At 40.8% G+C, this 17,430-nt stretch overlaps 1 protein-coding gene and 1 long non-coding RNA gene across 4 annotated transcripts in view; one reads left to right on the top strand and one right to left on the bottom strand.

Annotated features, from left to right (window-relative positions):
• NINL (ninein like) overlaps positions 1 to 17,430 on the bottom strand; it is a 175,430-nt gene that overhangs the window by 84,101 nt on the left and 73,899 nt on the right. For all 3 annotated transcript variants that reach the window (XM_060610471.3, XM_060610472.3, XM_060610473.3), the window contains exons 3-5: positions 13,842 to 14,035; positions 5,425 to 5,521; positions 1,355 to 1,533 (exon numbers count right to left, since the gene is read on the bottom strand). In XM_060610471.3, coding sequence (XP_060466454.3) covers positions 1,355 to 1,533; positions 5,425 to 5,521; positions 13,842 to 14,035 — 470 coding nt within the window. The remainder of the gene's footprint in view (positions 1 to 1,354; positions 1,534 to 5,424; positions 5,522 to 13,841; positions 14,036 to 17,430) is intronic.
• Positions 1,473 to 10,655, top strand: LOC132663984 (uncharacterized). Its single transcript, XR_009603363.3, has 4 exons — positions 1,473 to 1,551; positions 2,168 to 2,205; positions 2,684 to 2,831; positions 10,207 to 10,655. It is a non-coding gene; the product is annotated as an uncharacterized LOC132663984 (long non-coding RNA).

Here is a 17,430-nt window from a genome sequence, read left to right as displayed (position 1 = left end):
CTCAGGTCATGATCTCACGGTCCGTGAGTTCGAGCCCCGTGTCGGGCTCTGTGCTGACCGCTCAGAGCCTGGAGCCTGTTTCAGATTCTGTGTCTCCCTTTCTCTCTGACCCTCCCCCATTCATGCTCTGTCTCTGTCTCAAAAATAAATAAACGTTAAAAAAAAATAAAAATAAAAATAAAATAAAAAGCAGAACAGCATAATGGAGATAGAGCAGACTCCTTAGACCTCTATCCCTGCAGACCAAAGTTAAAAACAATAAAAAAGTGAATGCCTGGGATTTGTTGGTATTGCCCAGGCATAGCATGTCCCTGAGCAAAGAAACTCTAGGATTTAAATAGATATGCTTGCCTCAACAAATGCTGAACATATAATCAAATTAATGTGAGGGTCTTATTGAAGATAAGTCCCCATAAAGCCCCACCTGACAAAATGGACATCACAGAGAGTAGGAACCAGGAACCTTCTGGAATTCTTGAAAATAAGTCTAAGGACTCCACAGTTAACTTGAAAGTTATGGATCTGTCCCATGGGTATTTCCTGACATGAAGGCTGTAAGGCTCCAGCAGACCATCTTCTGCAGTATCTCGGCAGCAGTGAACAATTTAGAGACATGGGAGGATAGAATCAACCCTCAGAGCCCTGGGAGGTCTCAGCACATGTTTGCCAAATTGTAAGTGGTATATTCTTGGCATATTCCAAGTGTTCAAGGCAGGTGGGACCATGGGCCTATTGGTACTTCCAAGTTCCTAACCTTACAAGGGCACCAGAAAGGCATCTTTCTTTCTTTTCTCACTCTTATGAAACCATAAAAAACAGCCTTCTCACAATGGTGGGGGGAAAGTTGGTGGTGATAAGCAGGAGAGGGAAAGAAACAAGTGATTTTAGCACAAATTCTCCACTGCCCTAATGTCTGAAGAAGTACACTCTGGCCAGAATTCCCTGCAGACAGACCCAGAGACACTTTAACAATTCTTTTTTTTTTTTTTTAAGTTTATTTATTTATTTTGAGAGAGAGACAGAGAGAATGAGGGGGGGAGGGGCAGAGAGAGAGAGACAAGGAGAGAACCTCAAGCAGACTCCACACCTAGCATGCAGCCCAACATGGGGCTAGATCTCATGAACCATGAGATCATGACCTGAGCCAAAATCAAGAGTCAGTCATTTAACCAATTAGGTCACTCAGGCACCCCAGACTTTAGAATGAAATGTCATTCCCCAAACTGCACCCTTGTTTCTGGCAACTTGAGATGCCCAGAAATGCCCACCTGCCCCTTACATCCTCTTATAGTCATGTCACAATGACTAAATGAGATGGTGGCCTAGGGTGGGGAAAGGAGGAACTCGGACCCACCTCCACACTTTCCAGAGATGCAGAGCGGCGGAGCTGGCCTCTCCCAGTGGCCCTCGCCTGCTGTTCTGGTAAACATTTGGCTCCTGTTGCAGAGCCACATGGCTCAGGCTCAGGGCAGCTCCAGCGACCATACCATTTAGAGCCACTCACATACTTTGGCGGGACAGCACGCGAGGCAGCTGGAAAGAAAATATGAGGTTTGGTGGAGGGGGTGGGGAGGGACAGGGAGCGGATGGTCTGTGCACACTGCAGCAACACATTTCAAGATACGGAGTGTAGCTCTCACAGAGGCACACAGAAAATGTCTGGAAGAACACAGACAGCAGTTAACAGTGGTCAATCTATTCCTCAGGCAGGGAACTGAGAAACCCAGGCTGGGAGATGGAGACTTTCTACTCTAAACTCTATGTGCTATTTAAAGTTTTCTGAGCATACTGCTTTTATGTAGTAAAAGACTACTACTAATACAAAAAGACTTTTTGTTTACATAATAAGAGACTAATACTAATAGCTTTTTATACAAAGAAAAAAAACCCTCCAATATTCCAGCAACATACTGTTCTAGAGACCAGAAGGTCACTTCCTACCCTGCTTACTTCAGGACCCCATCTGGACAGGACTGTCAGGGAGCTGTGGGCATGGACCTCACACACAGCCAAGGGAGGCTCAAACTCTGCAGGTCTGAAGTCTGGGGCAAAGGCAGGCATGAGTTTTAGTCTGGGATTCATGAGAATCTCTTAAACCCTAATAACCCTTTGCATTTCCTTCTTCCCTCCTTACCTGTTCACATTTGTACACAATGTGACCTCTCAGGCAGAGAAGAAATGATACTGACTCTGTGAGGAATTTGGGTGAGTAAGAAACAGACTTGGAGAGGGTATCATGGGCAGCAGCCAGGACACGACATAGGTTCAGAGGGAAGCAGCCAGCATGGGCCAGTTGGAAAGAAAAGCATAGGATCCAATGAAGTAATTCCAGGCCAGGAAAACAGAATTTCACTGAAAGGTGTCATGCTTCTTTAAGTCAAGTACCACATCATTCCTTTCTTCCATTCCCCCTGACCTTGACCCCTGACTCCTGACCTTGAGACCACATCAGAGGAAGGGGCTGGGTCCAGCCTGGCCAACTGAAAGTACAGTGATGCCAGTGACAGACAGACACTGGGGATGAGGGAGGAGTTTTAGGGAGGAAGATGCCAAGTTCCATGTGGGATGTGCAGACTATGAAGTGACAGCATGACATTTAAGACAGCTGACAATATGCAGGGTGACTATAGCATGTCTCACCTCACTGGGACACTTGAAGGTAATCGTAAATTATACCAATCAGCCTGGGACAACAGGCATGTGATGTACTGAAGAGGAGGGCAAAGTTTCCAAGCCAGCAGAGAGAAAAAAGGAGGGAGCAACCCAGCAGTGTTCAGAAGGGGCAAACTATAAATATGGAGAAAGGCTCCTAACAGAGAGCTGCCAAAAGGGTAAGTGAAAGTCAGTGAATTTGGGCTCTTGCATATGAGCATCGTTTCTGGTTACAGAGAGGCTGTGGGCTGGCTGATGTGGGTGGGAGAAGAATCCTCCTTCCACCTTGAGGGGGTATAAGAAGAAGGAAAGTCGTATCAGGTAGGAAATGGGAAGCTGGGGCACAGTTGGGAAACCAAGTGCAGAAAAATCAGAGGGGCTCTGATGTCCCCTTGATCTGCCATGAAGGAAAGGAGTCTCAGGCCACACATATGACCATTTAATTGAGGACAGCTTTGAGATCTGAAAGAAAGGAAAAAGGCAAAGAAAACAAAAGAATTGAAAGAAGAGGGGGGAAAAACCACAAGTCCTAGAATACTTTCTTATCTCTTTGGAGAAACTGAGTGCATGCCAGAGATCTAGTTTTAAGTTTAGAAGCTCCACACATTCTCTAGCATGGGAGGAGCATATATAGTGTCAGGGACCCTGGGCATCGCCCTTCCATTCCTATCCACAATCACATGCCACATTCCCAAATCTTGTGTTAGTAAAGGCCTGTGGCATTCTTCACCTCTTTCAGAAGAACAGTGTCAGACAAAGTGACCAGCGAATGCCCCAGGGGTCATGCAGGGTTCTCTACACTATACCCAGGTGCCGTGTAGCCTTTAGCAGCCAGCTGAAGGAGCGGGTTCTGGCTACACTTGTATACAAGGGCCCAGTGCTTACAACAGGAAAACCGGAACTCAAATCTTGGCCACAGTTCCAAGATCTATGTGGGATCTTGGACAAATCCCTTCACACATCAGCCCTCAGTTCCTCATCTGAATAATGGGTATGATAATGCCACAGGATTCTGTGAGCCTGGCACACTGAAGACAACTGATGTGAGGTATCATCCTTTCCACTCCCCATTCCCCTGCCCCAAGCTCTCGCACTATTATCCCTGTTATCTGGTCATGCACCTGCTCTAGACCAAGGGTCTACTGTGGGAGGAGCCTGCTGCGGACCAGAAGGAAAAGAGCTCCCTCCTCGATCTCATCAATACCATACCTCCAACCTCAAACACATTGCCCCATGCCCTATTTCACTCACTGCCCAATACTCACCACAGGTAGCCAAGATGGGTCTGAAGCACATCAAGTGGCTGTCATTCACAGCCCAAAGTCCAATGGAACAGGCACCGAGAATGTCCATCACCATCTTCTGACCCTCAACCCACAATCTACATGCCCCTGAGTGGACCTCTTTCCAAGCCCTCCCTCCACCTCCTGACCATTACCAAAGCCAGGGGGCATTCCTCCTCAGGATGTCCCTTCCATTTGGAAATTCTATCTTTGTCCCTCCAGCCCCATTCCCATGACAGGCATGTCAGCACAGCACAACACTACTGCCTGACATAAGATACATCTGCAAATGACTGCTGGTCATGTAATGGCTCCCACCCCTGGTCAGATCTTCCCAAGGCTGGTGGCATCCTATCTGTTCTGCCAACCTCAGTGGTCTAGATATACCTTATGTCTGCACTGAGCTTTCAAATCTTGAAACTTCAACTGCTCCACAGTTGAAGATATAAAGTTCTACTTTATCTTGTCAACACTTCATGCTGTAAGGACAGCACGCAGTATTATTTGACACCTGTGATACTGTGATTTATAATAAATATATATTTGGTCTTCACCCTATCCCTGGCAACCAAACCTGAGTTTATGTTAATGAGGTGACCCCTAGAATGCCCTTCAGAATGGGGGCTGGTTGCCTGGACACCCAACCATGTGATTAGAGGGTTAGAACTTTCAGCCCCACACCTGACCCCCAGGGAAGTGGGAGGGGCTGGAGGTTGCATTCAGTCATAAATAGCCAGTGGTTTGATCAATCATGCCTATGTAATGAAGCCTGCATAAAAACTCAACAGGATGGGGTTCAGAGAGCTTTTGGAGTGAACACACAGAGATTGGGGTAGAGTGGTGTGTGGTGAGAGGGCATGAGCTCTCCATCCTTTCCCCACACCTTGCCCTGTGCCCCTCCCTCTTCCATCTGGCTGTTCCCAAGTTCTATCCTTTTATAATAAAGTGGTGATTTAGTAAGTAAACTGTTGCTCTGATTTCTATGAGCTGCTCTTGCAAATGAATTGAACCTAAGGAAGGGGCTGTGGGAATCTCTGACTTACAACCAATCAGAAAGAGAGGCAACAAGCTGGACTTGTGACTGGCATCTGAAGTGGGGGCCATCTTGTAGGACTAAGGCTACAAGGCTATCTCCAGGGAGGTAATGTCAGGGTTGAGTTGCAATGTAGGACACCTAGATGGTGCTGGGGAATTGCCTGGTGTGGGACAAACTACCACACATTTGGTGACCAGAAGTGCCAGAAGTATTCAGAGTGCTATGTGTAAAGGAAAGCAATAGAGCTTTTCCTCTCCAACACTATGGACAAATAAGGAAACAGAAGAAGAAAATCCAATGTCTCATCCCAGTCCACACAGCTTGGCAGTCAGACAGTGGAGTTAGGATTTAATTCTCAGACCTACCAATATCCTTCAGTCTGAATACCACACTCCTGAAGGTAACAGATAAATAATGACAAAAACTTAAGGTGAGTGGAGAAAGTCCTCTTACTAGATTCCAAGGAACTACTGTCTTCATCCGAGGGGGCAGCACCAGCATTTGATGACAACACTGCCACAAAACCTTCCTTAAATTCCTCAAAGTTAACCTGGTAAATGTAAGAAAACAGAGGTCAGTGTTACAACAGATCACATATGTAATACCTTAGCCTTTTGTTTATAGTCTCACATGGAACATATTGCTGCCTTTAGCACTGAGAGCATTCATTTCATTTTTTCTAATATTCACTTAAGATTTTTAAAAATTTTATTTTGAGACCGTGTGTGCACACCAATGGAGGAGGGGTAGAGAGAAAGAATCCCAAGTGGGCTCTGTGCTGATGTGGGGCTTCAACAATCACGAACTGTGAGATCATGACCTCAGGCCAAGTCAAGACTCGAACACTTAACCAACTGAGCTATTCACACACCTCAATATTTTTTTTAAGTAGACTCCACACCCAGCACAGAACCCAATTTGGGGCTTGAATTCACAATCCTGAGATCAAGACCCTAGCCAAGATCAAGAGTCAGATGCTTAACTGACTGAGCCACTCAGGCACCCCTAAAAATTTTTTTAAATAGAAGAATAAGGAAAGCAAGCCAAAAACTGATCACCAACAAAACCCAATTACAAATTTTAATAAGTACATCAAACAACATAATTAGAAAATTGAACCAAAAAGGGGTATCTGATGATCATAAAACATTAATATACATAAAGAAAATATTCAGGCTATCACCACCCCATCAAGAAATGGAATATTGCCAGCATCCCAGAGGGGCCTCCACCATGGCTCCTTTTGATTAAATCACCCGCCCCCCTACTCTGACTTTTATAGTAATAACATCTTTGCTTTTATACATTTGTATGCATCCCTGAGCAATATGGCTTAGCTTTGCTTCCTTTCAAATTTGATCTAAATGGAATTATATGCATATATTCTCTTATCCCCTGCTTCTTAAAACTCAATATTACTTCTGTAATACTCATTCAAGCTGCCATGCATAATTCTTTTTTGCTGCTATATAGCATTCCATTGTTTAACGGTGTATTTACTAACTATTCTCCTGCTGATGGATATTCCCATTGTTTCCAGTGTCTGATTATTTACAAAAAAAACCAAAACTGCTTTAAACATTATTGCACATTTGTCCTTAGGAGTTTCTCTAGTGTATATGCAGAAGAATGGGATTGTGGGATCATAGAATATGCATTTGAATCTTCTTGGTGAACTGAATCTTTTATCACTATAAAATGCTAACCCTCTTTAGTTCGGAAATGTTATTTACCATAAAGACTAGCTTTCTTCTGATTAGTATTTACATGCTATACCTTTCCATCAAATTTTAATAATGTTAGTTTTTTATATCCTTATATTTCTGATGTTTGTGAAAGCTTTATCTTTTAACTACTTAGTCTATTTACATTTAACATAATTACTGATATAGTTGGATTTAAATCTACTATTCTACAGTGTGCTTTCAATCTGCTTCTGCTTGTGTTTTCTCCCTTGTTTCCTCTCTTTGGATTTACTGACCTTTTTTTTAGGACTTCATTTTTCCTTTACTAAGTTATAGGTTATGCACTCTATTTCCATTCTCTTTTCCTTCATTCTAAAAATTACAATGTGCATCCCCAGCTTATCAAAGTTTACTGTTAGTCAATACTTTTACCCTCTTCCACGGCAATACAAAACCTATGTAACAATTTAATTTCATTTACTACACTCCTGACTTCCATGCCTTTGTTATCAATTGTTATACATTTTAACTCACTCTATTTTAACCTCCCACAAAATATTATTTTTGCTTTATATAATCAATGTTCATTAAGAATTATACAAATATTTACTGCTTTGTTTTTCGTTTATTTTTGTGTTTCTGACCTTCTGTCTAGGATAATTTTCCATCTATTTGAGGTACATCCTTTAGAATTTCATTTTTCTTAAGTATGCTGGTGCTAAGCTCTTTTTAGTTTGATTGTCTGCAATGTTTTTATTTAACTTTCAGTAAACTTTTTTTAAGTAGAAAAAATTTATTAAAAGAATAGTGGAAATGACCCAGATATCCATAAATAGAATGGGTAAATAAATTATGATATAGTCAGACAATGAAATATGATGATGGAAAAAAAAAAAAACACTGACAGAGATATGATACTGAGTAAAAAAAACCCAGAGAGGATGTACTGAGCATGTACTGTGTATTTCCATTATATAAAGTTTAGAAACAGACAAAGCAAATCCATGGTGCTAGCATCAGGACAGCTGGTAGCCTTAGTGAAAGAGGGACTGCAAGGGACATGAGGAGGGATTCAGGATGCTGGTTACCCAGGTGCACTCAGCATGGGATATTCATTGAGTATATACTTCTGATATGTGCTCTTTTCTCTATGGATGATTTAATAAAAGTCACACAGAAAGAAATCAACAGATGAGATTAGATAGGTCAAGAGGTCACCAGTAAATGCTGAAAAAGTAGGTTTGGGCTGTAGGTGCAAGCATGCTTCCCAAGTCTGGCACAGAACTTGAATGAGCAAAACTCTGTTGCTGCTGCTGAGCACTAAATGCAGCTGTCTGCTGAGGATACATGTGTTATTATGACCTGACATTGGATTATTTGTGCATTTGTTTATTTTTGTCTCTAGCATGTGATGCCACTTCTGGCAAATAGTTTATGGGATATGTTTGCCTCTGTATCTTTTCCCTAACTGAGCAGAATTCGTCTTTTCACTGATGCGTTCTTTCACCTTTACTCTTAAAGGACCTTGCTGAGTATGGAACTCAGGTTGCCAGCTGATTTCTACTAGCACACTGGAGATACCTTTCCACTGGTTTCCAGCTTCTGCTGTTATCTTTCAGAAGGCAGCTGTCAATCTAACTATGGCTCATTTTCAAGATACATCTATTTTTCCCAGACTTCTTTTCAAAAAAAATGATTAAACTTTTCATTTTGAGAGAATTATACATTCACATGCAGTTATAGGAAAAAATACAGAGATCCTGTATACCCACCTCTGGCTGCTTTTATGATGATTTCTCTGTTTACTTTCAGTTTTACAATAATATGGCTAGGTGTGGATTTCTTTGCATTTATGCTACTTGGAATTCAGTGGATTTGGGGAATCCCAAACCTGTTCTGGAAATTTGTTTTTTTAGCTATTATATGTTCACATTATGCCCCACCTCATTCACTCCTCTCTCCTGGGATTCCAAATAAAGGGATGTTGGAAGGTAGGATCTTCTCACTCTACCTTTACCTTCTCTTCTGTTTCTATCTTCATGCTATATTCTTGATTCCAGTTAATGAATGCTCTCCTCAGCTGTGTCTAATCTACATTGGTTTTAATTTTGGCCTGTGATCACACTTTTCGGTTCTAAAAATTGTATTTGGTTCTGTGTTCAGATTTGTTATATCATTTTTTAGAGTTTCCTCTTTCCTATAGGTATTTTCAAGCTTTTTAAAAAAAAATCTCTTCTCACACAGTAACCACAGTTGTTTGATATTTTGTTCGCAGTAATTCCAGTACCTCACATGCTGTGCACCTGCTTCTGTTGCCTTTATTTCCCTTGGTTCTTGCTCATCCTGCCTTATTTGTGTGTTGGCTATCCTTGATTATATGCTGGTTGTATTTGACTATTACTTAGGAATAATTACAGATCTTGAATGATGGCACTTTGTCAAGAGAGGTCTTTTATTTGCTATTGCCAGATGCCTGAGGGCACCACCTGGACAGGACCACCTTCAGATAAGTGAGGTTATCTAGACCACTGAGGGGACTACAAGTCCAGACAGCAAAAGACACAATGGCTGATTCAGATCCTCCCTTAAATTGGGGGCTGGTTTATCAGATTCTCTACCTTGGGTGAACCTGGGTTTTGACATATCTCCCTGGTCCTCTGAGGTCCCAAAGGCCACATCAATTTCACAGTTTCTCAACACTAATGGGGTTTTGTGTGATGAGCTTAACATCTTTCAGTATATGACTTATTAGAGATTTTTAGGTAATTCCTCACTGACTTATTTGCTCTCTTTTTTTTTTATAGTTTATTTATTTTGAGAGAGAGAGAGAAAGAGAGATCTGGGAGGGACAGAGAGAGAGAATCCCAAGCAGGATCCACACTGCCAGCGTGGAGCCTGTTGTGGGGCTCAAACTCATGAACTGCGAAATCATGACCTGGGCCAAAATCTAGAATTGGACACTTAACCAACTGAGCCACCCAGGTGCCCATGACTTGCTTGCTCTTTACCATTTTCAAGATATTTGTTTTTATGATTTTGTTCAGCAGTTTTTAGTAGCCCATACAGGAAGCTGGCCTGAGTTTGCTAACCTGCCACTACCAGAATGTTTGAAGCCTGTTCATACTTTTTTTTTTTTAGGACTACATACATTCCATCATATGGATCTATCTTAATCAATCTCATATTAAAAAGGCTGTTTCCAATGTTTTGCTATTTGAATTACTGCTAGAATGAATATCTTGCATATATGTCACTTCATATGAAGATAGACATTGTATTTCTGTCATTATCACATCCCTAGCTTCTGCATGTTGCCTAGCACATATTAAGTGCTCAGAAATACTTGTTGAATACACGGAAGTAGAACGAAATGACAATTTTGCTTGATCTAATCTCTGATTTCTATTGTGTCTTTGATAACATTCATCAGATGACTTTCTTCTAACGATCAAATAGTAGTGAGATCTGATTGCCAAGTGTATTGCCATTTTATCTGATACTATTCTAACTGTGCTTATATGTGTTTCTGTGTCTTTTTCCTTCAATAAAGTGGGAAGAGCAACCCCATGGCACTAAGGTGCTTCACAGAATAGGACATACCATCATCTCCGTATAATCTCAGACTCACTCATCACAATGAAGAGGCTGGACAGTGTGATCAAGAATCACTTTCAACTTTAAAATTATTTTCAGTAATACAATGTCAAGAATTGTTTTTCTAAGTATATGCACCCCTATGTTTATTGCAATAAACATAGCAAAGATATGGAAGCAGCCCAAGTGTCCATCAATAGATGGATGGATAAGGAAAATGTGGTATAGATAATAAAAAAGGAATACTGCTCAGTCATAAGAAAGGATGAGATCTTGCCATCTGTGACAACATGGATGGACCTAGAGGGTATTATGTTAAGTGAAGTAAGTCAACAGAAAGCAAATGCCATCTGATTTCACTTGGGATCTAAAAAATAGAATCTAAAAAATAAAACAAATGAATGAACAAACAAAAAGGCAAAAACAGACCCATAAATACAGAAAACATGGTTGCCAGAGGGGAGGGTAGTGGGAGTACTGGCAAAATGAATGCAAGGAAGTGGGAGATATAAGCTTCCAGTTAAGGAATTAATAAGTCACGAGGATAAAAGGAACAGCATAGGGAATATAATCAATGACACTGTAATGGCATTGTATGGTGGCAGATGGCAGCTACACTTGTGGTGAGCATGAGATAACATATAGACTTATCCAATCTCTATGTTGTACAACTAAAACTAATATAACACTGTATGTCAACTATATTTCAATTAAAAAAATAATTATTTTTTTGTGAGTAAAATTCTCTTTCTGCACAAGTTTAAAATATTCAATGTAAGGTCCTCACTACTAACAAAGAAAAAAGAGAACCTAACATAAAATGCACATGGAAATTCCCCACACTCCAAGGGAATCAGATCAGATTAATTTCTGGCTTGAAACCAGACCTTGATAATGTTTCCTTCACAGGAAATAGGAATTAAAAATGAGCATAACCTCAGTGCATTAAAAGATTACCTTGTTAATTAAAATTAATGTTGTTTATAATATTGTTATTCATTTTTATAACTGTATCAATGACTAACATTTACAAGATGTCATATATTAGTTACTACAAGGAAACTGGATATGTGATATTTCAACTAAAAAGACAATCAATTCTTGTGGATAAAGGATTTATCTTGATTTTCTTTGAAATATCCTGAAATCTTCACCATTTGGTTTCTATCATGGTAAGTGGTTGACAACTATCTGGACATTTCTGGCTTGACACCAGCTTCCTCTAAAACCTCTACAGAATCCACCTAAATGCTGGCTGTGTAAGCTATGCCCCATGTGTGGGATGAAGCAGAGGAGCAGTAAAAGCTCTGAAAGCAGAAATAATCCACCATGACTATACAATCACAGAGGAGGTGGTACACAGTGTGGGGTGGGGTGGAGGGAGACAAATGCAGGGCCCCTAGAGGCATTGGCTGGTGTGGACACTACTCTTGAAATGTTAGAGAGGGAAGGAGGGACAACTTCAGATGAGACTCAAGAGCACTAAGGGCAGCAGAAATCTTCACCATAAGAGAGAGGAGTTGGGACAAACAGAAAGATGGATGAACACACACACAGAGCTTTATTAAGAGACGATGTTAATCAGAAAAGGTCAGGCTCCTGTCAATGCCTGTGAGTGTCTGTGTCTCCTTCTAACATACCTCCCCATAAAAATGTGAGGAAAAACATCCAGCCTCCTGGAAGGAGTTATAGCTCATAGGAACTCTTTTCCAGGATACAGGTGATGTGGGAGAAACCAGAAATCTCAAACAACCCAAGCTGATTTTTCTCTTAACTGATGCTCCAATACTAATACTTTTTTTTTCCCTATCATAATTTGATGTTTCTAAATCTTGTACCATTTCTGCACATACAAAGGATAAAGTGGGGGAAAGCTCTGGAATGATGTGATTGTTCAATCAGCAGAATCTGTCATCTGAATGTCAAGTTCTTCTTTTGGCTTTTAATTTTCCAAACTGCCAAAAATAATCAAGAAACTCAGATCATCTGTTTATACTGCTTGAATAACCAGAGTGATTTTCACAAATGTGCCTTTTGCTCCCAAATACAATTCCAGGTGATATCAAGAGGGGCTAGAACATTATCACAATTACACCTAATTCTTAAGTCCATAAAAAAAATCAGGAATAGAATGAAGAGAGACAGAGAAAGAGTGTGGTCAGATTAATTGAGCCAGAGCTCCCTAAGAGGGAGTAACAGTATCCTACTGGCAGGCATTGGCAATATGGGGCAGTGGGTGCTTTGGGGAAGTAACAAGAGGTACATTTCATCTGGACTCTCTCCCTATGCTGGCAGTGAGGGATTTTTTTCTTGTTTTTCTGCATTTGTTTTTGTCCAAGAGCCCATTCAGGAAAATCTGCAGGCTGGATTTTTTTTTTTATCATTCAAAATAAAAATGGTTTCATTGATTTGTCTGGAAAAAATGTTCTTCCTTCAAAGATGACCAACGAGATAACAGGCACTGTTTTTAACACTAAAACATTAACATCTGGACACATTTAAGAAGTAGGGACAAAGTAGGAGGTACTTTTCAGTGTTTCTGTCAGTAAAGCAAATTGTAGTCTAGATTCTAGATCACCATTCTTTTTTTTTTTTTTTTTTTTTTTTTTCCAACGTTTTTTTTTATTTATTTTTGGGACAGAGAGAGACAGAGCATGAATGGGGGAGGGGCAGAGAGAGAGGGAGACACAGAATCGGAAACAGGCTCCAGGCTCCGAGCCATCAGCCCAGAGCCTGACGCGGGGCTCGAACTCACAGACCGCGAGATCGTGACCTGGCTGAAGTCGGACGCTTAACCGACTGCGCCACCCAGGCGCCCCTCTAGATCACCATTCTAGATGACCTTGAATTTCCTAGCAAAAACAACTTGAGTTCATACTTTCGATCTGGCCTAGATGAAATTACAGGACACCTCTCAACATACGTATCTATGTTTTGTTTTGTAACAGTGGTGTGCAGTTGCTTTGTTCATCTGCTATAATGAATTTCAAGCTGTGTAATTTTACTAGACAGTCTGCCTTCAAGGTAGTTTGAAGTTACCTTTCTCTCAATGATAGTATGTCAGCTGCCCACAGATCCTTGTGTTTGTTTGTGAACCACATACCATTTACCCATACCAACCTTCCATCCCATCCCCCGCCCCCAATAAATCACTCAAACACCTTTCTGGAAAAACAAACCAAACCTCTGGAAGTTACTATGCTTTAAAAAAATAATCTTAGGGGAACCTGGGTGGCTAAGTCAGTTGAGCGTCCAACTTTGACTCAGGTCATGATCTCATGGTTCATGGGTCTGAGCCCTGCATGGGGCTCACAGCTGTCAGTGCAGAGCCTACTTCTCATCCCCTGTCCCCCTCTCTCTCAGCCCCTCCCCTACTCATGCTTTCTCTCAAAAATTAATAAACATTAAAAAAAAGTAATCTTAAGGAAACTCTTGCTACAATGTAGAAGTGCAGCAGAAGGAAAAGCAGCTTTCCAGTTCCTAGTAACTCTCCTTTGGTCTGTCTCTTTAGTCAACTGATATTTCTCAAATGCCTACAGCTAACTATAGTATTCTGTGCTTTTCCTCATGAGAATGAAGTCAAATACCCACCCTGGCAAAGTGGTCATTTCCAAGAAGTGTTTGCAGAAGGATGGGCAGCTCCTTTTCCAGATGAAGCTTAAGGCAGAGCTGGGTCAGCTCTTCCCGGTCCAGAAAGCCTGTCCCTGTGGTGTCACAGCTGCTGTAGACTTCTTTGAGCTGTGAAACATAGTGGTTCTCTTCTTCTTCACCCATCCCATAGCAGGCTGGACATGCCAGGGGGAAAAGAGAAACAAGAGTACACTCTTATTGCCACATGCCACATTTTTTTCACTGCTACAATGAGCCTGGTATGGTGGCATCCAGGGTGCTCCTGTGAGACCTCTACAGGAAAGACCAGAAACATGTGAATAGGAAGCCAGTCCTTGTTCAAAAGAACCAGAATTTCTTTGTTCTGTAAGAAAATATCTATTATAGAATAATCAGGAAAAAGAGATAGGTATAGAGAACTTAAAATCATCCAAAATTTCACCACCTAAAAATATCATTACTAATATTTTGACAAACATACATTCTAATTTTTCTCTCTATATATACAAGTATGGTATTTTTTTCCTTACTGGTATTTAATATACCAAATTACTAAATTTTACTAAATAAAATTATTTACAATAAAAAATGGAAACTCCAATAAAATATATAGAGGATGTTACTTAATCACAAAAGAAAAAGTATATGGATAATAACCATATAAAATGTTCAAATTAAAACAAAGATACTCTTTGCCACTGTCAAATATCAAGAATAAAAACCCCAATGCTAACTGAGGCTATCATCAAAGGGGCCTCTCACATATTTCTGGAGAAAGTGACAATTAAATGCCTTCTGAAATATACTTTGTATACCAAGAAATTTTTAAATAATTGTATTATCTGACCTAGTTATTTCACATACACAATATCTTACAGAAATTCCTTGTACTTCAGGACAGACAAAAACGTAAAAGAAAAAATAAAATGTCCAACAAAAGAAAATAGATTGCTAAGTTACAGAACAATTATATGGCAGAATAGCCAACAGGCTTAAAAAACACATTTCTGAAAAATATTAAACAGCATAGGAAGTGCAGTTGATAAAATACCAAGCCAGGATAAAAACTTTATAATAATAATAGCTGGCATACGTACTGGTCAGTTCACATACAGAATTCACATATGTCTGGAACAAATCTATCAAGAGACTTCTGCAATTCTTGGGGGGAAATATAGTAAAAAAAAATACACCAAAATGGTAACAGATGATTTTATGATATTCTACATTTCCATTTTCTATTCTCAACATTTTTATGTTTCTCAAAAAATTCTATAAAAAGCGAAACACTTTATAACTAGAAAGATGTTGCTAAGCCGTGTAAAACACTGAAGTCCTAAAGATACTAGGATGAACCATATGATATTGCCAATACTGGAGTTTTCTGACCAACAACAATGGTGACTTCACGTTGGTCAGCATATTATACAGACACAGGACTGTGGACAATTCTGAAAAGAGATGTGATAAGTAAACAAACATGGAAAACTGATCAAGCTCATTAATCATCAAACAATTCATAAACACGAAACAACAAAGTAACATCTCTTACTAATTAAGAAACAGCACACAGGGCGCCTGGGTGGCTCAGTCGGTTAAGCGTCCGACTCCGGCTCAGGTCATGATCTCGCGGTCCGTGAGTTCAAGCCCCGCATCAGGCTCTGTGCTGACTGCTCAGAGCCTGGAGCCTGTTTCAGATTGTGTCTTCCTCTCTCTCTGACCCTCCCCCATTCATGCTCTGTCTCTCTCTGTCTCAAAAATAAATAAATGTTAAAAAAAATTAAAAAAAAAAAAGAAACAGCACAATAAATGCCAATTCTATAAAGATATGATTTTTAATGTCAATGGTATTTGCCCATGCATCATCCACGAGGGGTAGGGAGGTCTGCATCAGCACAAAACCTGTATGAAGGATTGAAATCTGTTCATATCAATCCCCTCCTCCCTCCACCAAGAGTATCGTCTTACTCAGGGAAACAGTAAAATCAGTGACGTAAAAAAACTGACTTTGAATAGAATCTCCATTATGATCTTATAAGGTGAACTGCCTTCCCTGAGCTCCTGATTAAACACCTGCTGATCAGGTATAAAGACTGCCAGCATCTCAGCCTCAGGTGTGATGCAGGAGTGAAAGGATGACAGGCCTGTTCTATCCACTCATCAAATTATGCGTGCATTCCTAGAAAGAAGCTTGGGGAAGTGATGAAAGGGCATGGATAGGTGGAGCTCTGAACACCTGCCTCATCCCGGACAGTTTTGACTGCAGAAACAACATGGAGTAATATAGATATACATGTAAAAACATCAAGGATAAATCAGAAAACTAAATACCTTTACTAACTCAACATCTGTCACACTTCTCATCCGAGGTCAGTCCCCCACCTAAGCTGGGAGCTCTGTCCTTTTGTAGACAACAGCCACCTGTGGTGAGCTGCATACAACTACTGATATTTGCCAATGCTTATTTTTGATAAGCCAGAAGTAAATGGACAGGAGAACATAATGGTAAGAAAGACAAGTGGCAAAATTCAGTATGTGAAAGAGAGTCAAGGAATTAGGGTGAGGATGGTGAGCAGTGACTAGGAGACCCTGACTGCAGAACCTACCACACACCCACACTTCCCCAGGCAGATGTTCCCCCCACCAGACGCTCTCCCTGTTGCCTTGACTACTAACTATCCTCCCAGCCCCCATCCACCACCACCTGGCCATGCCTCCACAAATCATGAACACACCTATTGTGAAAAATCCTCCAGTTTTTCTATTTTACTTTTAGTCGTAACCAATTCAAGCAATTAAAAGTATATAAACAAAAACAAAACAAAACAAAGCAAAACAAAAGCCCAACTCCACTCCCAGAGGTAAGCACTGCTTAGAGTGTAGGCTTTCAAATTATTCCCAAGTCTACGAGGTAGATGAACACACAGACCTATATAAATAGATAACACACATAGATATGCATGTTTTTATATAAGTGTAACACCATACATGTTATTTTGCAACTTTTTTTTTAATTTTGAAGAAAGAGAAAGTGTGCATAAGTGGAGGAGAGGGACAAATGGGAGAGAAAGAGAGAGAGACAGAATATCTCATGCAGGCTCCAGGCTTAGCTCAGAGGCCTACTCAGGGCTTGGTCCCAAGGCCCTGGGATCATGATCTCAGCGGAGTCAGACATTCAACCAACAACTGAGCCACCCAGGCACCCCTATTTTTCAACTTTTAAAAAATATAGGATATCTGAAAGATCTTTCCATGCCTTCTCCATTTAAAAATTTTTTAAATGTTTATTTATTTTTGAGACACAGAGAGACAGAGGCAGAGAGAAAGCGAGCATGAGCCGGGGAGGGGCAGAGAGAGAGAGAGAGGGAGACACAGAATCTGAAGCAGGCTCCAGGCTCTGAGCTGTCAGCACAGAGCCTGAAGTGGGGCTCAAACCCATGAATGGTGAAATCATGACCTGAGCCAAAGTCAGACGCTTAACTGACTGAGCCACCCAGGTGCCCCTCTAAGGATTGTCTTAGAGATGAGGGGCATCTCCAGGGTTTTTTCTTACAAAACCTTCCTCCGGCCC

The sequence above is a fragment of the Panthera onca genome, chromosome A3 (assembly GCF_046562875.1).
Source record: "Panthera onca isolate mPanOnc1 chromosome A3, mPanOnc1 haplotype 2, whole genome shotgun sequence".
Taxonomy (NCBI): domain Eukaryota; kingdom Metazoa; phylum Chordata; class Mammalia; order Carnivora; family Felidae; genus Panthera; species Panthera onca.
Note: the sequence above shows the minus strand (reverse complement) of the source record. Positions and strands in the feature narration are given on the sequence as shown.